At 34.5% G+C, this 24,431-nt stretch overlaps 4 protein-coding genes and 1 pseudogene across 6 annotated transcripts in view; 2 read left to right on the top strand and 3 right to left on the bottom strand.

The window, feature by feature from the left end:
* Positions 1-1,397: 1,397 nt before the first annotated feature.
* LOC110634042 (adenine/guanine permease AZG2) lies at positions 1,398-3,363 on the top strand. The gene has a single exon (XM_021782923.2). It carries the CDS (start codon positions 1,560-1,562, stop codon positions 3,174-3,176), a length of 1,617 nt encoding a protein of 538 aa, XP_021638615.1. The 5' UTR covers positions 1,398-1,559; the 3' UTR covers positions 3,177-3,363.
* Positions 3,364-6,202: 2,839 nt separating this feature from the next.
* LOC110634006 (E3 ubiquitin-protein ligase AIRP2) lies at positions 6,203-8,457 on the top strand. 2 transcript variants are annotated; one of them, XM_021782870.2, is made up of 5 exons: positions 6,203-6,572; positions 7,169-7,331; positions 7,450-7,516; positions 7,742-7,976; positions 8,065-8,457. In XM_021782870.2, the coding sequence occupies exons 1-5, from the start codon at positions 6,484-6,486 to the stop codon at positions 8,273-8,275; spliced, it is 765 nt and encodes a 254-aa protein (XP_021638562.1). In that variant the 5' UTR covers positions 6,203-6,483; the 3' UTR covers positions 8,276-8,457. The 2 variants fall into 2 exon arrangements, with proteins under 2 accessions (XP_021638562.1, XP_021638563.1); XM_021782871.2 differs by having other exon boundaries at positions 6,206-6,572; positions 7,748-7,976.
* Positions 8,458-10,254: 1,797 nt separating this feature from the next.
* Positions 10,255-11,762, bottom strand: LOC110634005 (GDSL esterase/lipase At3g48460). The gene is made up of 2 exons (XM_021782869.2): positions 10,987-11,762; positions 10,255-10,904 (listed from the first exon to the last, which is right to left on the bottom strand). The coding sequence occupies exons 1-2, from the start codon at positions 11,635-11,637 to the stop codon at positions 10,398-10,400; spliced, it is 1,158 nt and encodes a 385-aa protein (XP_021638561.1). The 5' UTR covers positions 11,638-11,762; the 3' UTR covers positions 10,255-10,397.
* A 1,065-nt stretch (positions 11,763-12,827) lies between these two features.
* On the bottom strand, positions 12,828-14,100 carry LOC110634030 (GDSL esterase/lipase At3g48460-like; annotated as a pseudogene).
* Positions 14,101-15,908: 1,808 nt separating this feature from the next.
* Positions 15,909-24,431, bottom strand: part of LOC110634026 (callose synthase 10) — a 33,934-nt gene continuing 25,411 nt past the window's right edge. For both annotated transcript variants that reach the window (XM_021782904.2, XM_021782906.2), the window contains exons 37-51: positions 23,727-23,845; positions 23,554-23,637; positions 23,025-23,137; positions 22,065-22,117; positions 21,806-21,982; positions 21,657-21,704; positions 19,421-19,579; positions 19,052-19,165; positions 18,816-18,904; positions 18,476-18,634; positions 18,209-18,311; positions 17,686-17,805; positions 17,264-17,314; positions 16,973-17,176; positions 15,909-16,375 (exon numbers count right to left, since the gene is read on the bottom strand). In XM_021782904.2, the coding sequence (XP_021638596.2) occupies positions 16,139-16,375; positions 16,973-17,176; positions 17,264-17,314; positions 17,686-17,805; positions 18,209-18,311; positions 18,476-18,634; positions 18,816-18,904; positions 19,052-19,165; positions 19,421-19,579; positions 21,657-21,704; positions 21,806-21,982; positions 22,065-22,117; positions 23,025-23,137; positions 23,554-23,637; positions 23,727-23,845 (1,830 nt within the window). In that variant the 3' untranslated portion in view covers positions 15,909-16,138. The remainder of the gene's footprint in view (positions 16,376-16,972; positions 17,177-17,263; positions 17,315-17,685; positions 17,806-18,208; positions 18,312-18,475; positions 18,635-18,815; positions 18,905-19,051; positions 19,166-19,420; positions 19,580-21,656; positions 21,705-21,805; positions 21,983-22,064; positions 22,118-23,024; positions 23,138-23,553; positions 23,638-23,726; positions 23,846-24,431) is intronic.

Raw genomic sequence — 24,431 nt, 5'->3', positions numbered from 1 at the left:
AGGCCGGCCACCTTACGTATATATTATTCTATTACAAAGTACCCACAGGCATGCGTGGCTCCATTCATAGCTAATTCCTTCTTTTATTTATATAAGAAAGAAATGAAAAAAAAAGAAAAGTCTTTTCTTTGAATTTGATGGAATCTTGCAGGTAACGAGAAGAATGAAAGCTTTTGATTATATCGATATGCATGCGCTTATATTTTAATATATGCTATAAATATATTGCTCACAAGGCAAAGTGTGTCAATATTTTCTTTTAAATTGTGCCTAAAATACAATTTTAGAGCTGGACATTGGACAACCAGCTTGCTAGTTGGATTATTTTTTTTGCCTTAGAATGCAAGAATAAGAAAGACTGGAAATCAATGGTGAAGAAGAGAGTTTTGTATAATAATGGTTGGTAATGATAGTGAATAGATTACTCATTCTAACTCCATTAATATGAGCTCGAAATTTTCTTCGTAACTACTATAACATTTTTTTTTTTTTAATAATGTCTTTGTTTAGTGTCTCGTTTCATAAGACAATATAGATGAAACCCTTCTCCTTGCATCAAAAATTTCACCATCTTATATGAGATTTAAAATCTCTAGTAATTGTCCACTAGGAATTACCAATAATTTTGATGCCTCAAATAAGACTAAAATTGAGGTCCATGAAATTGTATAGATTCTTTGAAAGTATATCTTCTGGATATAAAAATGATATAAATTAGATCATTCAAAGATATTGATTTTGGAGCTTTCGAGCTACTAAAAAAAAAAGGAAGAAATTTCCTAGCAACTTAGGAGTACAGGAAGTATAATCTAGTTTCATAATTAAGTATTAGTTGGCAAGCATATGCTAATCCATATTTATTAATTGAATATTCAGAGACTAAAATCCATATCAGCAGTTTGGTATGTATTTATATATATACATATATCCAAGGCTCCCACAAATTTTGGATATTGATGGGATAACAACTCATCCAATTTGAGAATATATATTTTTCCTTTATTTATTGGTGTTTGGACCTACATGTTCAAGATGACTAGATGTTTTTAATTAATTATTGTAAATTCCATTACGGATACTAATCAAGGTTATCAATCAACGTTTATGATTTCAAAATTATATTAAACTCAATTAATTATTTAAAATTTCATTGGACGTGTAGAAATCATATTATTAAATTAACTAAATCTTATGTAGAATTATTGCTTAACAAATTTAATTTCGATTAAAGTTTGAATTCGAAATCTTACAGGATAGACCCAATACCGGCTCAGCTCATTTAGTCCTCCAAACATGTAGTCGTGCTACTCCATATATATATATATATAATCATGTATTTATGTATGGCAAGCTGCCGATATATGCAAAAAATAGAGGCAAGCCCCACTCATAAAAAGCTTCCCTAAAAAAAAGTAAAAACAGCCCATTTTCCTATAGCAAAAGACATGCTTATTGTAATAACGCATATCCCTCAAATCCAGTATTCATGCCCTCATGAGCCACACTTGTCCTATAAAATCTAACAAAGATTCCCAAAACGCAGAGAGCAAAAGAGAAAAATGGGAGCTCATCAGCTATGTCCAAAACTATCATCTTCTTGGATGAAAATGGAGACAAGCTTAAATGACTCTGTTTCTAAGAGCAAGATTGGCAGATTCTTTAAGCTTGAAGCAAGAAAGAGCTCTTTCACCAAAGAGTTTCGTGCTGCTACTGCAACTTTTCTTACCATGGCTTATATCATCACTGTTAACGCCACTATACTCTCCGACTCTGGCGTCACTTGCTCCGTCGCCGACTGCTCGCCTCCGGTTAACCAAACAATGCCTAGTCCTGACTGCGTGCTTAAGCCCAACGATGGCTACCAAAGCTGCCTTGACAGAGCCAAGAGCGACCTCATTGTTGCAACCATATTGTCATCTATGATTGGGTCATTTGCTATGGGAATTCTGGCCAACTTGCCTTTGGGTTTGGCCCCAGGTATGGGTCCCAATGCTTACTTGGCTTATAATTTGGTGGGCTTTCATGGAACTGGACCCATCTCATACAAGACTGCAATGGCTGTGGTCTTGGTTGAGGGCTGTGCCTTTCTTGCAATATCTGCTTTTGGGCTTAGAGCAAAGCTTGCGAGGCTTATACCCCATCCAGTTCGCCTCGCTTGTGCAGCGGGTATTGGGCTTTTCATTGCATTTGTGGGCTTGCAGGTCCACCAGGGAGTGGGCCTCGTTGGACCTGATCCATCGACTTTGGTGACCGTCACAGCCTGCTCGAGTACAAATCCGGCGACTGGAGAGTGCATGGCCGGAAAAATGCACAGCCCAACATTTTGGCTCAGCTCAGTTGGGTTCCTAATCACATGTTATGGGCTAGTGAAAGGAGTTAAAGGCAGCATGATATATGGTATTCTTTTTGTGACATTTATTTCATGGATTAGAGGCACTGCAGTCACATATTTCCCTTACACTCCAGTTGGTGAATCAAATTTCAAGTACTTCAAGAAAGTGGTAGATTTCCATAAAATCCAAACCACAGCTGGGGCAATTAGTTTCAGCAACTTCAATACAGGTGATGTTTGGGTGGCTCTAGCAACTCTATTGTATGTTGATGTGCTAGCTACCACAGGCACATTGTACTCCATGGCAGAAATTGGAGGGTTTGTGAATGATAAAGGGAGATTTGAAGGGGAATACATGGCATTCATGGTAGATGCAGGGTCTACAATTGTGGGGTCTGCCTTAGGAGTATCACCAATAGCAACATATATAGAATCATCAGCTGGGATTAGAGAAGGGGGTAGAACAGGATTAACTGCAGTAATAATTGGTTTTTATTTTCTACTTTCATTGTTTTTTACCCCTCTATTGACTAGTGTACCTCCATGGGCTATAGGGCCTTCACTAGTGATAGTTGGGATATTGATGATGAAGGTGGTCAAGGACATAAATTGGGAGGATATGAAGGAGGCGGTGCCTGCTTTTATGACCATGCTGCTTATGCCCTTAACTTATTCAATAGCAAATGGGATTATTGGAGGCATTGGGCTATATATTGCTCTGAACTTGTATGATTATGCGGTGAAGTTAGTGAGATGGTTAATGAAAATGAGAAGAATGGTGGTAAAAGAACAAAATCAAGTCTCTGCTACAGCTGCTGTAGATCCTTCAATTGAAATAATTTAAGTGGTTTTAGAACTCCATTTTTGTTAAATAGTGGATCTTATAAGCTAGTAGTGGCAGTAGGTGTTATGTTATGAGGAGGGATAGAAGAAAGATCAACAGGCATGCTATATACTGTTGCAGCATTTCATGGCTGTTTATACTTTCTCATCTCTTAGTCTGAAATTCTTAATAGATCAGATTCTATTAATATGCCAGTGTAATGCATGCTATAATTTTATTTAAAATATTTAAATTTGGTAGAAAAAAAAAATGTTTGCTATAGCTAGTGTTGATCCTTAAGCTTGATTCGGGAACTGAGAAGTATCGTTGCTGAAAATTGCTACATAAAATGCTTTTTATTCGAAGCTACATGTGATGCATCATCACAAAATTTCGCTGGTAAAATGGACTTGCCTTTGTCAATGAAGTAATTAGTAACATTAGGATCCATGCCAAAGGCACAGGAGACGCAGAGCTTCTGCTTGAATTAAGAAACCACTTATGCCTGGTTCGTTGGCTCCTAAGTTGACTCTTAATTTCGTTCCTGGAAATAGTGTTTCAGTATAACTAAAATTACATTTGCAGAAGCCTGTGCAAGGTTCTGAACCGAACATTGAACTGCTTGGTTAGATGTGTTGGGATGTGGATGGTTTCCTACACCTCTAAAGAATAAGAAGTTTGGGCCATATGAAGTCTAAGTCTCTAAGACAATAAGACGCCATTTTGGTAGTGTATCAAGTTTAAATCCATATGAGTCATATAGACCATGCAATTATAGCTGTGGGCCCATTTTGTACTCAAACCTGGAATCAGAGCATTTATCTTTTTAAAGCAGTGAGGCTCAACAGCCATAAATCTAGGATTTATTAAGTATATAATGGGCCGAGTCTGAAGAAGTTAGACTCGTAAGCTAAGCAAGGAAGCTAGACCTAGGTAAATTCATCCACTAATCCAAGATGCGCAGGCAATGAGGACATAGCTAAAAAAATATTAAATTCAGGTCATGGGCAAAGCCGAAATATGTTGCTCCAAAGGAAATGGACCACCCTATGTAATTTCAAATGACAACTGGGCTGAACCTAGCAGAGCTAGAAGATGTTAGTGCTATGTGAGCCCAGTTATACTTGAATTCTATATATAGTTTATCAAGGAGAAAAGCTTGATTTAATAAAAAGAAATGCAAAAGTTGTAAAAATCAAGTAGCAAAACTCGATTAAATATCATCCAGTTCTAATATATTATCAATAACCACAGGCTCTATAATTTTTCAGATAAGACAATGCCATATAATGCAGAAAACTTGAAGGGATGCTACCTATCTGATTTCCAAACAATAATATATCCTCAGTTGTGCTCTCAACTCCGAGGATACATTCATCTCCACGTTGAATGCTGTAGGGGCGCTTTGCAAAATGCTTCCCATCCGCACATCAAAAGATTACATTTAGATGTTTCACAGGAATTCCATGTTTAGCAATAGTTTTTAAAATAATATTTAACGTTTTGAAAATATTATTTCTTTATGATATAATATTTATATTAGTATTTAAAGATTAAGAGAATAATTCATGAAAAATTAATCACTATTTTTATTAAATTTTCTGTTCACTATATAAATAATTAATCACTAAAAATAATTAATATTCTAATAATTACTTAAACAATTAATAACTACTAAAACAGTTAATATTACATTAAAATACAGATAGTTTCAGACCATAAATATTGAATTCACTTTGGATTGTAAATAATATATCTTTACTCCTTCCAAGAAAAAAAAAATCTTTCCTCCTTGGGTTAAGATTATTTAAAGAGAGTATGAATATTGAATTGATAATACACCTCTATAATTAATTATAAATACATATCATTGAATTAATCCAGCAGATAAAAGTAACATTACTCCATGATTTAACTGGCACGGCCTACAGCCTTTAATTTCCATTTGCCAAATGCCAAAACTTGTGTTACACAACTCCCAGTGTACCATCCTCCCATAATTAAGTTCTTCTTTAAATAATAGTATATCTCCATTGTTGACTATTTCAAGGTCTTTCCTACACCGTCCTGGTTTTAGAGATTTGACTTGCTAACCTTTCCTTACTCAACAATTCTCATAATTCAATCATTATGTGGTTGGAAATAACAAATACTAAGAGATAATAGTTAGGGATTTTTTTCCTATATAAGAAAAGGAAAAGGGATTTTTTTTTTTCCAATTATTCCTTTCCCAAATTAAAAGGAAAAAAAAAATGATCTAGTGCTAGTTGCCAATGATGTTATTTAAAGTGGGCCTCTTTAACCCAGCCCATTAAGGCCCAATATCAATATTAAATTTGGATTGATTAAGAGATGAAGGAGTAAAGATGCTGTATCTTTCCCAAATCCTTTAACCCAAAAGGATGGATTTTGATTTGAAGAAGTAAGGACCTACTTTGCAGTTGCATAGTAAATTTAATTAATGAAATGAGTCCAATCACAGAGTCAAAAAGTCAAAATTTGAATCCTAACTGTTAACATTCAACTAAAAAAAGTAAAATTCAAAACCCATATTATAATGGGGGGTGTGCAATTATTGGTTATAATAAATAAGGCAATTTTAATTATTTTAATAAAGATGAATTTGATTTCATTTATTCAATTTTTAATTAATAATTTTAAAAATTTTTAATTATTAATTTAATTACATTTAAAATATAAATAATTAAATTTCTATTAATTAATATATTACTTATAATTTTATTAATATTATTAAATATATATTATTATTTTTATAATTTTAAATAATATTTATTTTATTATTATTATTATTCTACTAATACTAAATCATATTTATTATTTTCCATATATAAAAAATTATTATAAATATATTTGTTATAATTAATTAATTAATATATGAAATATATTTTATATTCTTTTATTAATTCGGTTATAAATTTCGATTAATTTTTAATTTTTTCAATTTTAATTTAATTGCGTCAATATTTTAAAATCCATTAATTGAAAATTCTATTTGGTTCAGTAATGGCCACCCCTGGATTATATCTCAACTCTCTCCTAATTTTTTTAACCAGCGGGCTAATCATCATGACCAAGTTAGCCTCCTACACAAGCACGCCCTGTCCAGAAGCCAAAGAACTTTCCTTCTTTAGTCTTGCATTTTTGTTCAACAATCAAGAAACTCTGAGGGTGGAGTCCACCAACTCTTTCCAAATTCAGCCATTCTTTCTTTTTCTTTTCTCTCTTTGACCATTTCTTCCTATTTTTCTTTTTCTGTACAAAACATTAGTTTAAATAAGCTTAGACCACATTTTGCAAGGGGAGAGAGATGATGGATTACTATGAGCTTGCAGCCAGGTCTTCTTACCAAGAGTCTCTTAAGGTTCTCGAGGCTGATATCCACCACGCTAATGTGTTGTGAGTTTTACTCTCTCTCTGTCGATTTTGCTGTTTATGATCGTTCATATCGAACTGGGTCTATTTGAATTTGGATGCTCTGCTGCTGTTGAAATTGTGAACCTTTTGGGAATTTGGGTTGGACTACGTTTTGTAAACCTTTAGTTTTGTGATGCTATGGGTTACTAACCAGAGAAATTTACCTCGCTAATTGGGGTTTTGAGGAAGTATGCTCTCTTGATATATTGTCATTTTTTTAGAATTTTATTTTTGAATCTTGCTTAAGGATTTTCTTTTACTACACTATTCATTGCATCTGATCAACTGTAGAATATGTGTATCTGTGATTTTTCTATAATAATGCATGTTAATTATGCCTGATGAATTCCAGAAATTTTCCTTTTTTTTTTTTGAAAATATATCATGTTTATCTGGTAATAACCCTGCATACGAGAAATAATACAATTTCCTCTCTTCATTCCTATTTTGATTTTCTCTTCCTTACGTTGCATAGTTATCCTTTCTTTTGCTACAACTTAGTTTCTTAGGAGCTGTGTAAAGCAAACCATGCTACGAGTTTGTTACGCTAGATTGTTGAATTTGAATTACATTTGCAGGGCGGCTTCTATACCAAGAGGCAAGAGTGGTTCTTGTCTGCAAATGAAACTGGTTTACAATCACTTGGCACCCATTTGTTTGCTGTTACTCCAGTGGATGGATTGTTCGTGTACATGTCTACCTTCAAGTTATTTAAATCTTTTCCACATAGTTTTATATCAGGTTGGTCATTACTTACCTACTTGTGGGTTACTCGTATAAATTGGACGGTTTTGTTTTTGTCTCCGATGAGGCTAGAGTCTTAAAGCTTGTTATGTTGAATAACTCCATTTATCTTTAGGTATGCTCTGATGGGAGGCCAAAGATTTCTTCATGCAGAAGGAAAGCAACCATTAGGGAATTCTATGGTGTGTAAATTATCTGTTCTTTTTTGTATCTGATGTCTGTTAATTGGATTGGTACATGAAACATGGTTGGAAAGATGGAAATGATTAATTCATTGTTTAATGTAACATTTAAAAATTATTCTATTTAGTAGACATATGGGAAATTTTGAGTAGGACATATAATACTGCCTGAATCTTCTTGTTTTGCAAATAATTTTATTTGTTCGTGCTCTGACTGATTTAAAGTTGCAGCTGTTATATTACCATCACTTCAATATCTTCATGGTGATTCAATGGAGTTGGACACGACTCAGGAAGAAGGTTGTATGGAGGTAGTTAAAAAGAGACTAGAGGAAAGGAGGAAACTTTCAGATACAGATTTAGAGAGGGAGGATGAATGTGGGATCTGCTTGGAGCCTTGCACAAAAATGGTTGTACCAAGCTGCTGCCACACAATGTGCATCAACTGCTACCATGACTGGTATGAGACATCACTTTTCCTTCTTTCCCTAATTTGATCAGCTATTAATTAACGCTTGAGCTCATTCTTTCCTCTTCAAATGTTACAGGAACACAAGATCAGAATCTTGCCCATTTTGCCGGGGAAGTCTGAAAAGAGTGAATTCAGGTGACTTGTGGGTTCTCACATGCAATAAGGATGTGGTTGACACTGAAACTGTGTTAAGAGAGGATATGTTGCGATTCTATCTTTACATAAACAGCCTGCCTAAGGATGTCCCTGATGCTTTGTTCTTGATGTATTATGAGTACCTAATCTAACCTTGCATACTTAAAGATTGATGTACAGAGGAAAAATGCTGACTGTCACATGTAAAAAGGTCTGGTGAGGTTTTCATGTTGAAAATTTCATTTCTACTTGATAATTGTTCAGAATAATGTATATTCTCTGTGTAATAGACCCCATTATTTAATATTATCTTGCACATTTTTATAACAAACAATTTTCTTGAAATGAATGCACAAGACTGGACCATAGGGAAACTTTGCACTGTGATATTTCTTCCTACATTGTAGTGAGAAGCTAATCGATATTGGTGAACTGTAGTGTCACAAGTTGAATGCTTACAACTTGTTGAATGAGTTTTGAGTATGGAATGATTTCATTGATTCATAAGTTGGAACAATTAACCAAAGTCACAAGGGTTCATTGAAAATATCATTCCCAACGATAATCGGGATGTTTTAATATTAAGACGTACTGCCTCTGGTTAACAAATACCATATATCATATTTGTTAACCAGCCTGTTTAGTGTGAAGGTGAATAGTCTGTTTACTCATGAAACACTGTTCCATGAAAATGATTTTATAGTTCCCTAATTTTAAGCAGATTTTGGAATACAGTTTCTCTAGTTTCCCAAATTTTCAACTCTGGGAAACAGTTATTTAGTTTCAGCATGTAAGCATGCATTCAGCATTTTTCATTAAAAAAATTGGAATTAGGGATTAAAAAAAATGAATTATATTTTTCTCAAAGTAATTGTACCTGCAGTGAGAGTTCATGCTTGTTTACATGTTACTTATCCTCCTGAATTGAAAAAAGTGTAGAGGGTGGAAACCACTGTTCAGTTGGCAATTGAATGAGATTATACATGGACTAGAAATAGATATGCTTTATTTATATGTTTTTAGAGGATTCAGTTTATGTATAGAGATATTTCAATGTTAAGATTGTGACACTTCTTTTCATGAGATCTATTAGAGGTTCCCGTGCAAATCTATTAGGGTTTGGAATGGGATTTACCGAAAAGGGGTGAGCTAATTCAATACAACACAATAACAACTAAGCATTAATCTCAAAATAGCCGAAATGGTCATTCAACTCTGTTAATCCTACTGTGTGAATATTAAAAGGAAAATTCTTTTGTGAGGCTCTTCTTGAAAAGATAGCTTTGTTATATATAGAAATGGGAAAGCTGTTTGAACACATTGTTGAAATTTTGAACACATACATTTTCTAGAAGGTAAGAATGTGAAGACTGGTTGATCTACTATGTGGTGGAGCATTAATGATCAGTACATGTGGCATGTCTTCACCTTTTGTATCTGAAATGTGGTGGTGATCTATCTTAATTTATAGTTTATATCAACCAGCCGTGCAAGTCGTTGGGAAGTTTTATTTCACTAAATTAAATTGCTGCCAATTCCTTCCTCTGGCTAGAGAGGCGGTGCTAATTTATGATAGGTGAAGAAAATTTATGACAGGGCTGCCAAGCCAATATGGTCGACAGCATGTTTCTCATTGTTGAGGATTGCCTTGATAATATTGAATAATAATGTAATTCATTAACCATGTGTTTTGATATTGTCAATCAATTTGGCATAAAATCTCTCCGGTTGGATTAAAGACTTACCACACCGTAATGAATTTGACTCTGAAGATAAAATTATAAAATTTTATAGAAAATTTTAATATATTAGTGCTATTTTAATTGTTTTAATATTTTTTTTATGATTAATGAATAATTTGTCATATACATTTAATAAGTTGGTAAAAATAATTTTATGTTTATAATTTTTATTATATATAATTTATCATATTGAATTTTTTTAAAAATATAATCTCTTTTTTTTATGTGAAAAAAATTATTTTTTTATTAAATTAATAAACTTTTCATAATTCATAATTTTAGATGAGTCGTGAAATCATGTTAATTTTTTTTTACAACAAATTAATTTTACTGGAGCTTTGTCTTAAACTAAAGAAAAATAGGAAATCCGAAGGATTCTAGTAATGATCTTACATAGAAAATATATTTATTTATTTATTTATTTTCAGTGTGATTTCAAGTTTTAAACAACTAATTCAATCACAAGCAGATCTCATTGACAAATGACAATCAATATTATCATAAATCAAAGTTGATCCCAACGGCAAAAGATTCATCCTTCACGCTGTTTCCTGTCCAACAAGTACCCAAATGGAGGGTGACTGTAAGTTCCATGGAGAAACATACCAGTAAGCACCTTATACATGGCTTCTGTGAGGTGAACTCCATCCCAGTTTATGTACTTAGCAGGATTTGGACAAGCACTGGCAGAAGACGTGCCACATACAGCAAACGGATTAAAGTTGTAAGGCGGGTCTCCTGATCCACAGCAGGCCTTCAAGGGCTCCTTGAACCCATAACCATTTGGATTCTTTATAACTGTGCAGTAGGCGTTCCAGTAGTCAAGATAGGCAATTGTAGCATTGGGAAATTTCCTCCTGAGATCTTGTAATTTCGTCAAGTAAACGGCGTTGTGGGTGCTGGCTTGATCGTTTACACTCTTCACACAGCCCATGTCATCCCTGTCGTCTTCAGGGGCTAGTGACAAGGCCAGTGGCAAGCATCCTGTGGGAGGCAGACCTTGGACAACAACGTGTTTCACACCTTTGCTCAACAATGCCTGCAAAATTTTATAAAATAAAGCGAGCTCCAGATAATTGGAAAGCAAGAGAAACATGTAGATTTTGAAATTGTTTTAGCACCTGCAGAAAGGTAGTGACACTACTGATTGCAAGTTTGCGAATGGTGTCACCAGATACAGACGATCCAGTGATATATGCATAGTCGTTAACTCCAATTTCACCAACCCAGATCAACGCACCTTCTAATGCTGCTTTGCACTCAGGGCCTGACGAAACTGACCCTTGGCATCCCTGCTTTTCCAAGAACTCATTGAACCAAATTATCTGAGTTTGGATAGAGTCAGGAGTAATATCAAGTGTAAGATTGTTCTTAACAAAGAATGCATGATTTATCGCTGTAGAGCCAGCAACAGCAAAGTTCACCCCATGATTTGCTTTGCCTTTGAGGTAACGGTACGGTGGCAAGAATGGTAAGGACAACGCTTCAGCTACAAAATCAATCATGAGCCGGCCATCGGAGTATCGGTTCGTGGAATGGTGAAAGAAGGTGCTGCCATATGGAGGGCTAGAGACATGGCCAAAACCGCTAGGACCTGACACAGACCTAGTGTTTCCAGTGTCGGTGAATGAATCACCAAAAGCATAGATCTTCTCGAAGGGACGTGAAATATTCCTAGTTGGACTAGCACTAGAAGCAAATATTGAAGAGGAGAGGATAAGTATAGCAGCAATGACGGTGATTTGGGCACAGAAATATGAAAAAGCAGCCATTGGAGAAGGCTTTCTATTTTTGCAGCTTCTCTTCTTCTCTTCTGCACACTGAAATGCAGCTCTTATACTTCTCAGCTCTCACCTGTAATGGCAGATTTGTAGTTTCCCTTCAAATATTGGTCGTCGAAAAATGCACTTAAAACAACAATATTTATGAACTTCAATTGAACTTATTCTATCAGCTGAAACCCATTTTCCTTTTATTGAAATATTTTTAAAAAGAAAAAAATTAATTACTATGTAGAATTAGTAAAGTACACCACCTGACAAGACATATAATTGTTGGAAATTAATTATTTAAATAAAAAGGATTAAAACTGATGGTGATTGTTCCGACACTAATTAGAGTATCTTTAGGGTTCAGACAATTGATGGATGGGGTTCCAGATCACAAAAATACGTGGAACTTCGTAAAATAGATATATAAAATCAAACCGTCTCATAAATGAGAAGTGAATTTGCAATTGTGAAGATAATTAAAGATGGGCCGAGTAGGTGGCCGCAAGATTTGTTGGAGCCGTAAATGAGCGAGGCAATGATGGTCTCTTACCTCAAGATTTCTTGGCTATTTTTCTATACGATGGCAGACCCAGGACGCACTGCTCAATTAAATGAAATAAGAGATGTGGGTCTTGAGAGAATTTCATTCAGTTCGGCAAATATTAACGGTATGGTATTCTCTGCCACCCCAATTACGAACATAATGTCAAATGTCATGAAAAATTTACTAAGAAAACTGTGACTCACGTAAATTAGTAAAATTTAAATATTTTTATATTAAATTCAGAAAATTTTCATATTTAAATTTAATTTATTATAAATTTTTTATATAAAATATATGATGAGATTCATTTATTAATAAATAACTATTCACATTTTGATTTCGGTCTTGTTTATATTTATCTATTTTTATTCTTTTTATTTGTTTTTTATTTTATTTTTTTTTATGTGGGATCTACGCTGTACTGCAACAAAATGAAAAATTAAAATTGAGTTCTTGATTTTATGAATTGTGAGATATATATTCAATTGCTAAAGCAGTTAGAGATTGGCGTAGAGGTGTTTTAATTAAATAAAAATTGAGCCAATATGTTTCCTTATTTTTTCTATATATTTTAGTGACTTGCATGTTTACATTCGTCAAACATGATCATCCAATGACAAAGCTTTAATTAACACTTCCTGCCAATTTATTTGCCACCCAACAAGTACCAAAAAGTTGGTTGACTGTAAGTTCCATTGAGAAACATGCCAGTGAGCACCTTATACATGGCTTCAGTGAGATGAACACCGTCGCAAGTTATGCATTCAGCAGGGTTTGGACAAGCTTTTGCAGAACTTGTGCCACATGTATAACTCAATGTGATAATATAAGGCGGACCTCCTGATCCACAGCATGCCTGAAAAGCCTCCTTCAATCCATAAGCCACTGGATTCTTCATAATAGTGTGCTAGGCATTCCAATAATCAAGATATGCAATGGTAGCAGCAGGAAACTGCTTCATTAGATGTTGCAATTTGGCTTGACAAACTGCATTATGGGTGCTACTTTGATCGTTTACACTCTTGACGCATCCTATATCATCTTTGTCATTGTTCGTACCCATTGACAAGGCTAGTGGCAAGCATCCTGTAGGAGGCAGACCTGGGACAACAACATATTTCATAACTTTTTGCAGCAATGCCTGCAATTTTATAATCTCAAGCGACTACCAGATAATTGGAAAGAAAGGGTAATCAATAGCAAATATTTCAAGTTTGAGTCATCCCTCCCCTCTTTTAATTTGTTAAAAAAAAAAAGAAGAATTGAGTTACATACCACCTGCATAGATGCAATGGCACTGCTGATTGCAAGCTTCCGTACGGTATCGTCAGACACAGAAGATTTAACCATACAAGCATATGCGTAATCGTTGGCTCCAAGTTCACCAACCCAGATCAATGCATCTTCAAGCAATGCTTTGCACTGGGGGCTTGATGACAGTGGACCTTTACACCCTTGCTTCTCTAAGAACTTATTGAACCAAATGATCTGATTTTGGATTGACTGAAAAGGAAAGCCAACTCTAATATTGTTCTTAACAAAGAATTTACTATATATGGCTGTAGATCCAGCGACCGCAAAATTCACCCCATGATCTGATGATTTGCCCTTGAGACGACGAAATGGTGGCAAATATGGTAAGGACAAGGCTTCAGCTACAAAATCAATCACAAGCCGCCCATCATAGTATCGGTTGGTGGAATGCTGAAAGAAGGTGCTGCCATTATGGAGGGTTAGAGACATGTGCAAAACCACCAGCAATCCAGTGTCGATGAAGGAATCACCGAAAGCATAAATCTTCTTGAAGGGATGTGAATTGTGTTAGTTGAAGCAGCATTAGAACCAAATATTGAAGAGGAGAAGATGAGTGTAACAATGAGCATGATTTGGAAAGAGAAATAGGTAAAAGAAGCGGCCATTTTAGAAAAGGTTTTGTAGCTTAATTAGCAGCTTCTTAATTTGTCCGCTACTGCATGCGCAAAGTTGCAGTCTCGTCATTTTAATAGTAGCAGGTTTAATTATTCTTTCATTCTTCGCCAAATGCAGTGAAAAAAGAATGGTGAAAACTGTGCGATTGTTATGAGATTTGATTTGATATTAGCATCTCTTTAGCATAGCTTTTAAACGGCTTCGCTGATCGACTACATTCCAAATCACGCAACCGCCACGTACATGCCAATTCCCACCCTTTCTCTTGCTTCGGTTGCTAGCAGTGTGCCATGGAAAAATTGATTACTTTTATCAAACAGTTTGTTTGCCTTTCTAATTTAAGCAAATATGCACTAAATTAACATCTTTAACGTCCTCATCCATCCTTCTACAATTTTTGTTTTAATTATTACGCGGGTGAATATGTTTGGTAATCCGTATTTTTCTTTAAACAAAATTATAAATAAATATTAAATTCAATATGGCACCGTTTGGTCATTGCCCTATGATGGAAGAATGAAGTGCGATCGTCAATACGGCAAGTTTGCTCTGAGAGCCAAGTGTGATGTTGAATAAGACACCGTTTTATTCATTTGGATTCAGTTTGGAGGATCAAGAGACCAGCGAGATAAAGAAAATGTCTAATCAAACGGAGGGAGGGCAACAGAGAAGCGTGATGGACAATTCGGGGGGTTTTTTTTTTTTTTAACTGAGGATTCCTTTCATTTTTTTTTTATTTTGATATGATAACTTTTGAGTTTTAAATTAAAAATTATGTTTGTAAATTTTCAAAAAGAAATTATGTTTGTGAAATCTGGACAAACTCACTCAGTTTAATCGGAAAAACTAGAAATTAATCTCTTAATCAATTCGATTAATCCCCAAAGAAAACACTTACATTAAATAAACATGCTAAAAACATTTTGAGTTTGACGAATAACGAGTCACCCCGCAACGAGAGAAATTTTTAAGTAATACATCATTAATATTTGAAATGGCAAACAAATCATAAAGAGCTCATTTAAAATAAATCATTTATATGAAAAAAATTTTCATATAATTATGTATAAATTTTATTTTTTTTAAAATAAATTATTTTTAAATTAAAAAAATTAAGTTTTTTCTGAAAATTAATAAAAAATTTTAATAAAATTAAATTCTCATGGGAAAAATAACATTTCATTAAAAAAAAAATTATATTAAAAAAAAATAGCTATTACTGCCACTTGAAAATAACTGAATTTTATGAACTTTACTTTTGTATACATACATACACCACCGACTTGTTATTTCATGTGAAATCACTGCACCTCCGCATCTCCCACGTCCTGACCACAAATTACTTACTTGGGAGTGTGCTTATTTATTTTTTCAATTATTTAAACCAAATAATTGGAATTCTATTTCTGCGTCAACATAGAAAAATATTAGTAACGTCTTTTAGTTTTTTTTTTTTTTTTTTTTTAATTTAGTCACATATAATCAGCCATATTGTAGAATAATAAAATTACAATTCGTTTATTTTTTTTATTAAACTGCCCTGTGATATGAGGGAACAAAAAAAGAGTTTAGTGCTTAAATTTAAGAGACCAATTTATAAAAGTACATAGAGAGAGTAAATTCAAAATAAACGAGAGGCCATTCATTGAAATGAATCCGCCCATGACCACCAGCAAGTACATGGATGAATAATTAGACGGTGGCGCGTGGCACATATGCCAGCCAATAGAAATTGAAGGAAGATTGAAACATTCTTTGAAACCCATGAAAATAAAGCGATCAAATAAAAACACCACTCTAATCGCAAACGTTCACTCGACTCGAATACATGTCACACCTTCAAGGCTTCAAGCCTTAAAAAAGGGGAGAAAGTAATAGTTTTCTCGTAAAGCTACATTTTTACAAATATGATACACAGCTACCTGGAATTCTATTGAGAAGGAATACATGATCAGTACCATACAAATGCTATTTCATCTAAAATCTGTAACCCTTAAAGGTAGACCAGCCAAGTAGGAAGGTATTGAATCAGACATCAACATTTGCCTTGTTTCCAGCAAGGATGAGAGAGATCTCAAGTCCACGGCTAAATGCTTGGTTAAAGAGAAGGCGAGACTGGAACGTAGAGACGAATGGAAACCATGATAAGAATGAAATTGGAGCAAAAATAATCATACCCATCCCAGCATCATACATTCTAGCAAATTCCCGTACTGAATCCCACAAGCCTAGACTCCAAACAATCCTTTTCCAAGTGACAGCCAACTGTTTCAGCAGAATCAAAAATCATATATGCTAGTCAGAATATAATAATTGAAACATATGCAGGTCACAACTGGATAAAAAGCAGCACCTAGGCCCGTAAAGTAGGTTCTTATCCAAATGCAATCAGAGAGTAGGTCTCTGTGTGCAGCATGTCCACACTTCTCATAGGAGCCAAAGTGTTAATTTAAAAGGGCTCTTCCTATATTAGTAAACTAAGGAGGCTTCTCAATGAAATCATCCAACCTTTTTTTTTAATCACCCTGCCTTTTTCTCCATTTTTTCTCCTCGTATAAGAGGATGTGTCCATTTAAATTAAATTCTTTCCCACCCACAAACCCCGAAATAATATGAAAGTAAGAAAGTGGGAAATAGCCAATGATTCAGCCGCAAAAGCCAGCACATGGATCAGAGGATTGGAGGCATAAGGATACATGTTCTCTCCAGCTCACTCTTAAACAGGTAAGAACGTGTTGCTTAATAAAACTACTGAATAAAAAAACCTTCATTTTCATCAAATTAAGTAAAAGAATTCAACATGTGCAATTTACTTTTTGCACATTACAGTATCTAAAATTGGAAAGAACCATGCCAACTTACACATAAGATTGCCCATCCAGTAGGAATAAATGCCAGTATACTTGCAAAAAGGTCAGCGATTGTTAGATTTGTGAAGGCAATAACAAGACAAAGGGCCGCAACAAGTCCTAACGATGTAACCCCTTGCATGAATCGCATGAATAGCTTGAAGTTGATGCATTTCTCAAATATGTTGTTGGATTTTTTAGGGCTATAGGTAAAGATCTACAAGGAAATGCAGCATAGAACATGAGTATCACAACAAATATAAGAATGTTGAGAGAGGAAATGCAGCATAAAACCAATGCAAACCTTAAATATCATGAAGATGAAAATCAATACGATCCAGGAGAAGCCATAAATCTAAGAAAAGTAAAAAAGAAATTGTCAAGACAAGCAAAAAGCCATACTGTCAAAATCTAAATTACTTTTGGTTCATATTCCATTTAAGTAAAAAAGTGATGTCTGCAACCAAACCCACCAGCACATGAAACAGTAAAATTAATTTATTAGTACAGTCATCTTTTAATTTTTAGTTATTATACAGAAAAGAAAAGAAAGATTGGCTTTCCAGTCATTAAGTTCCAAAGCATAATAAGAATATCATTATGAAGTTGCAAAAAAATGACAAATTCCCATTGTTACCTTGGCAGTTGTGTAAAATTGTCTCTGGAAATGCCAAAATCAATGAATAAACAAAAACAGCAAAACAGAACAAAGGATGAGGAGATTACCGTAAGAGATGTGTCCTTTCCTGTTAGATGGAGTTTGTATACAATGCCATATTGAAACATGAAGAACCGCAAGCTCAATATTGTTTCTAATATACGACCTCTCAATGTTTGGATGTGCATCTGAAAAGAGAACAGGTTTAGCTGGCGCAAAAAGGACCAGAAAAGGAATGAAGCAAGGTAGTAGAAAGACACAGCTCCAACACAAGACAACCTTTTTCAGAAGACAACCTCCTATCTTTTAGCATAATGAATAATGTGCAGAAAAATACAATAATTTCAGACTCAAGCAAAAAAATTTGGACATATAGTAGCAGGACAAATTCTTATCCATTTTAAAATGACAATCAAAGATTGAGCTCAAGTGATATGTGGACTTCTTTATCACATAAAAAGTAAGACTGATGAGCCAAGAAAAAGTACAATTCTGGGCAAATTATTTTGGCATTAATAAAATCATCAGCTTTGATTTTTGCAAAAAGAAAGGGGGGAAAACCCCATTATAAAAATAGAATAGAAAAAACACCTGCTCTTCGTTCCACCATGATTCCCAGCTATCATCTCCTTTCACCCCTACACCACCTTTATACAAAAGCCAGCTGGTCCAATCATCAAAATCTTCAACCGTCCTATTTATTTAACCATGGTAATATCAGAATTTGAAGAAAGTTTAGTTCTTAAGGAAAAAGAAAAAAGAAAAAAAAAAAGAGAAGCAGCTTAGGAAGGCATGCACAACTCGACCGCTTCAAGTCACAAGCTTAAAAAACAAACAATGATAGAAAAAGCTGCTTACTTTTGCCATTCAAAACCTGAGGGATTGAATATGTAAGGAGCAAAGAGCCATGAGATGACAAGAAACCAACTGCTAAGAGTCAACAAAACAAAGGATGTGGCACCCCCTTCTGTGTACCCATATGCAATGTAAACTATGAGAAGCAGTGCCACTTCAAGCCTGAGAGGAAACAATTTGGAAGAATTCTTAGTAAATTGATTTGTCATGTTGAGACTTTTGATATGAATAAAGTTAATCCCTTCTTTTAAAAAACCATCAATAAGATGAGAAATAAGGCAGGTTAGCGACTGATATTGGCAAAACAAAATTAATGATAACTCATCATGTAGACATGACTTACGCTTTAACAAAATGACTTCTTGAGTAAAGCCTGTAATTTTCAGCAAATTTGATATGACGGACTACAAAGCCTCTACCAGTTGCTCTATACTGTTGGTAAAAAATTCAGACATATATCATTTTCTGAAACAAATGATGCATAAGGTTTTCAAAAGGATGAGCAAGCATGTGTGTGTGTGTGTGTGTGTGTGAGAGAGAGAGAGAGAGAGAGAAAGAGAGAGAGACAGAGAGACGTACCTTTGCTCCTCCATGGAGGATAGTACGTCCAAAATAATGAGTTCTAGTTCCCAAAGAAAATGTGAAGAAGACTGAACACAACTGAAGTTGCATTGTAATAAAGCTAAAAACAGCCTGCAATTATGCAGAAATTGTCACAATGGAGAAGTACATCAAATAAATAAATGCGCTCCTCGCCAACAAATCATAAAACGTAATTATGGAGAAAGATAAAATGGTACATAGCCTCACATTTAGGAAACGTATACACCCTAGCACAAAATACAAGAAATTTAAGGCAAATGAAATTGCAATTTTTAGTATGGTGCATTAAGGGCATTAATCTGCAAAACGCTAATAATTAAAAAAAAAAAAAAAAAAGAGACTAACCTTCAGCAATCCCAGTTCAAGTATAAAACCCATTATCATGGGGACAGCTGTGAAAACTCCAATCTGTACCAAGAATTGCGCGTTCAAAACAGCCTCAAAAGCAGTGTTACCTAGCAGCTTTTCTTCCTTTGAAATTGCACTATCAAGTCCAGAGAAAGCCTGGAAGTGTTGGAAACATTAATAAGATTTCCTCATCTATATGGAATAAAAGGCTCGGAAAATGATCTTTGATTAAAAAAAAAATACATGAATGCATTCAAACAAAGTCTAAGAATAACTTTAAGGCTTTTGATTTGTTAACACATAACAGGAGCCAAAAGGATGCCTAAAACAAACAACTACACTTTAAGGGCTTATTTTCCCAAAGAGATATTGATCTAGACAATGTAGCTTCATTTTAGACACAACTCTGACTGAATATACTGGCATTGCACAAGCCTCGGTAAGTCTGCAATAAGACAACACTTGAGAAAGAAACAAAGTAATAATTTCCAGAGAATTTAAAAAGATGTCCTACAGTCTAGTCCTGGTTGCAAATTTAAGTGCTAAACAAATCTGTGAGTTGGTCGCAAAAGTGACACAAATTGAACTCCATCCTCCATTTTGCTAAATTACAAATTCGGTGAAGAGTTGCGAAGGGTGGTAACACAGAACCCGGATTAATTTGGAGCCACATTAATATTAAAAAAAAAAATCCAAGAAATATATTTAGTGAGATTCTTCTTTTCTGTTTCAATTTAATGAACATAGTTAAAAAGAATTCTCCAAATTATGAAAATTCTAGAAATAATATGGGGCTTTGTGAACATCTACATTCACATGATCACATCAACTTTTAATATTAACTGCAATATTAAGGATATCAAACATCCCAGCAATACATTATAACATCAAATTATGACCTTACATGTTCCAAGGCTTTCAGATATGTATTTAAAAATAAAAAATCTAATCTAGTTACAAAGCCAAAAAAAAAGTCATGCATTGTCGTTGTAATATAACTAGCAATTATTAATTACAAGCACACCTATGAGATAAATCTTTCTGCATAAATACAATTCCTATTATAGGCCCTTTGTCTTAGGACTAAAAATTTTGAAAGAAAATCCCTTAGCCTGTGAAATTTTATTTTCAAACTGTCCCAATTTCTTAATTTACTGTCATGATCAACAGAAATCAGAATGTGGACACAAGTCATGTTTGACAAAAAATTAAAGAACTTGAATGGCAATAATTTAAATCAAAGTTCTTTGATGCCAATGTCAACCAAGCAATTCCAGTTAAGGACGGTCCTGAGATTATCGCTCATATTCATAGAGACTTAATTAAAAGGTGTTAGAATAAGAATGTACAAGTTGGGATATTTGCCATGATCCTAGCCTTAGTATTTGTTATGATTGTATTGTAATTAGGATGCAATTAGCCTAGAATCTGTATTCTTCCTTTTAGTATATCTTCCTATATTGGAAGACTTGTAACTGTATATAAATACCCATTGAGCGTGAGGGAATAATCAAGCCATTATTCCACAAAATTCTCCTCCTTTTTCCTATTTTCATATGGCATCAGAGCCTAGGGTTTGAAGTCCCAGCTCAGTGTTTTTTTCTTTCTCCAATTATTTCTGTTTCACAGTACATCTCAGACCAGAGAAATTTCTTCTCCTTATCACCCTTGGCATCGAGCTCCACATCTCACCGCCCTCTCCAAAAGGTGTGCCAAATGCTGGTGAGCCTCGCCCTAGAAGACCCAATGCCGGAGTAGTAGGCGTGTCTCCCCATGTACAGTTTTTATTCCTCTGCCCTAAGCTCACAAGCCAACACGTGACACCATCCCAGGCCACCCTTCTCGCTGGCATCTCTTCTACCAGGGATAATTGCAATCTCAAGTTTCTCCTATTCTACATGTAAAAGGAAAACTCTAGCATATATCAGAACTTGTATCCTATTCCTTCCTAGGGACAAACTGCAAGAAGCTTCATGGGCATAGGCACAATGCCAAACTACATAAAATTTCTTGTGTCTATTTTATTTTCTCCTCTCTTTCTGCATTTTAATTCAATCCAACTGTGCATTATGTGGTTTATTTTCAATGGAGGGTGTTTCTACCAAGTTCACATAAAAATACTACAAACCCACTACAAAATAAAGAATCAATGTAAAGAGTATAAATTCAAAATCAAAGGGAAAAAAAAAACAAGGTGATCAACCTAAGTGGGAAATAAGGATTGTTGAATTACCAGGTAAACCCTCCCATACAGGAATATGTATACCGTCAGAACTGTCATCTGAATTAGATCCAAACTTGTCAACATTTGAGAGGAGAGCTACCAAAAAGCCATCAAAATCATTTGAAAAGAGAAAGAAAAGGTCCCTGAAGCAACCATACCATTGTGCAAACATAATATCCAACAGTTGTGAAGTAGAAAGAGAGCATTCTGAAGAAATCAAATAGTTGTCCAAGCCTATACACATCCCTGCTTAGGACTTGCTCTCCATTTCCTCCAGCGACTTTCCCTTCGAAAAGGGCAATCTGGTTCAATCCAACATCTCTGCCCTTTCCAACCTACATGAAGCAGGCTGTAAAAAAACTGGGGAATATGATTTCACAAAGATAAAGAAAGAATAATATGACCTAGCATACCAACCTGAATGTATTCATGGTGAGTAATATTCCCTTGCCTTAATGTGGAGTTAAACCCTATAGCATTTCATTCAGTATATTAAAAATCAGGAAACAAACATTAACTCAAGTAAGCACATTGAAACCTCCACACAACCCACCCCCCAAAAAAAAAAAAAGCAAAAAAGAAAAAAGAAAAAAAAGAAAACAACTGCCACTACCAGCAGGAAAAAAAAAAGATGAAATTATGCATAACTACAAAATGATTACTTTGAAAAATCTCACAAAACGCATGAGCTCTTATTATTAAATATTAATAGATAATAATGTGCAATGAGGCTTCTCCTAATTGATTCACTAAACAACAAAAAAAAGCAACACACCAAGAAGAAATGGATAAAAAGAATGTGAAAAAAAGGGAATAAAAAAATCAGCAAGCAAAAGACTAAAAAAATGAAAAGCAGTTTGGCATGTCATTGAAGTGCAATAATGAAGGGCAACCATTCAGGAACCTTTGATGTATGTCTAAAAGGCAAGGAAACACAGTGATTGGTTAGATATTGAAAAGCAGAACTATAGATTCTACGAAAAGCAATAGTCCATAAGTGAATTCATACACTTACTATATCTTATTATTTACACTTCCCCATAAAAAGAAAATCTACAGAAATTACTTTTTAGAAAGCAAAAAGCAATAAGAATAAAACTTGACATAGAGGGCGCCTAATATCAAATACATTGCCATTACCAATGCAAGAACATTCTCAAATACAATAGATTCTTCAAAGGCAATACTGGCATTGAGATGTCACTTCATGAACACAATGCCACAATCAATAAATTTCCAAATACTTCACATGCAAAATACCGAAAAAGGTGTCCCCAGATTCAATATCATTAGCTTTCGATGAACAAGCTATATATAAGGAGGGAAGAAGGAGAGGAAGGGGGTGAACAAATATAAACTGTCATCCTTAATGTTTACCAGCAAATATATCTTCACTGATATTAATTACTCGTGACGCCTTGCTAATGCCACCTCGAGTTATATGAAACATCCGATCAAAAACATCAGGATGGCCATAGTGCATGCGGACTCTGCAATTTTTTTTTTCAATGGAACACAACCTTCATCAGCATTTATTTAAACTAAAAAAATTATATTAAAGATCTTTTGATAATAATGTTATAACTTACGAGATAGACACGAGATAGACTATACAAAAGCACACATATAGGACATATTGCAGAAATTACTGAAAGGCATGTGTGCAGACAGTAACACTGAAGACAATGTTGTCTCATTTGCAATTCACAATTTATGACTAAAACGTTTTACGGGGTAGATTTCAGTGGATAAATAAGTACAGATCATATGCATTTTTCAAAAAGACTAATAAAGAATATTAGTTGTGAGGCATAGCACCACCACTTAAGACAACAGAACCTCATAAAATCACCATATAATTAAATTTTATTTCAATGGGAAATAAAACAGGTTCTGAACTACTTACTTGAGAGGGTTTGCCAACACACGTTGAGCCAAGGTTACAAAGCTAGTCTCTTGATTGGACATAAACCAGGCCAACGAAGAGACACTGAATAAACAAATTCAAAAACAGTAAGTAGGAAGATCATTAAAGCAACAACACGAGATAGCCAATTGTATGAGAGAGTGCATGCCAACCTTCCTGTAAAAACATGTTCTCTTACACCGAGAATGGTGGGAGGTCGAATGCCATGTTTTTTGGCTTGAAATTCCTGAAGAAGATTTCTCATTTTCATTGCCTCCTCAAGGTAGTTGTCCTATACGAAGGAATATGCATTAGATAGCATAATGTCATTCATAGCAAAAAAATGAGATTCTAAACATGATTCCAAACCCTTCTTTGGAAATTAAAAATTAAGGAAGTCAAGCAAAGCATATCATTAAATAAGCAACCTCCAGCAACTAACAGGAAAGGAAATTAATATAAGTGGTAAGCCATGAATACTCTGGCATCACAACACATTTGCTAAGAAGCCTTTGAAAAGCACAACTATCAAATTTTTAACTGAGATTCAAAATTTCAAATCCCACAATACCCAACAGACAACCATCAGGCATCAGCTCACACATACAATGATAGAAAAACTTTGACATTTTAGCATCATATCTGCATTTACTATACTATTTATGAGATATAATCATGATAAAAATTGTAAATATATTCACTCATTTTTTTTAATAAAACAGGCCATAGAAGTTGACCAAGGTTTCATTGCTATGTCCCCATTCATGCATCAAATCACCAGAAGCACTGCAAATCTATCCTGTTATAGTTATACTATCAAACTTCTTTCCCTTAGATCAATTATCTTGTGCAATCCATAGAAATGTGATATTGTTAAA

Source organism: Hevea brasiliensis, chromosome 13, assembly GCF_030052815.1.
Source record: "Hevea brasiliensis isolate MT/VB/25A 57/8 chromosome 13, ASM3005281v1, whole genome shotgun sequence".
NCBI lineage: Eukaryota > Viridiplantae > Streptophyta > Magnoliopsida > Malpighiales > Euphorbiaceae > Hevea > Hevea brasiliensis.
The sequence above is the reverse complement of the archived record's forward strand: the minus strand, read 5'-3'. Positions and strand labels throughout refer to the sequence as shown.

What these genes read in the sequence shown, in the direction of transcription:
- LOC110634005 (XM_021782869.2), bottom strand. Translation starts at nt 11,637, where the DNA reads ATGGCTGCTTTTTCATATTTCTGTGCCCAAATCACCGTCATTGCTGCT. An exon ending in GTGTCACTACCTTTCTGCAG is followed by an intron (nt 10,905 to 10,986) that starts GTGCTAAAACAA and finishes AAAATTTTGCAG; the next exon opens with GCATTGTTGAGCAAAGGTGT.
- LOC110634042 (XM_021782923.2), top strand. Translation starts at nt 1,560, where the DNA reads ATGGGAGCTCATCAGCTATGTCCAAAACTATCATCTTCTTGGATGAAA.
- LOC110634006 (XM_021782870.2), top strand. Translation starts at nt 6,484, where the DNA reads ATGATGGATTACTATGAGCTTGCAGCCAGGTCTTCTTACCAAGAGTCT. An exon ending in ATCCACCACGCTAATGTGTT is followed by an intron (nt 6,573 to 7,168) that starts GTGAGTTTTACT and finishes TTACATTTGCAG; the next exon opens with GGCGGCTTCTATACCAAGAG. An exon ending in AACCATTAGGGAATTCTATG is followed by an intron (nt 7,517 to 7,741) that starts GTGTGTAAATTA and finishes ACTGATTTAAAG; the next exon opens with TTGCAGCTGTTATATTACCA.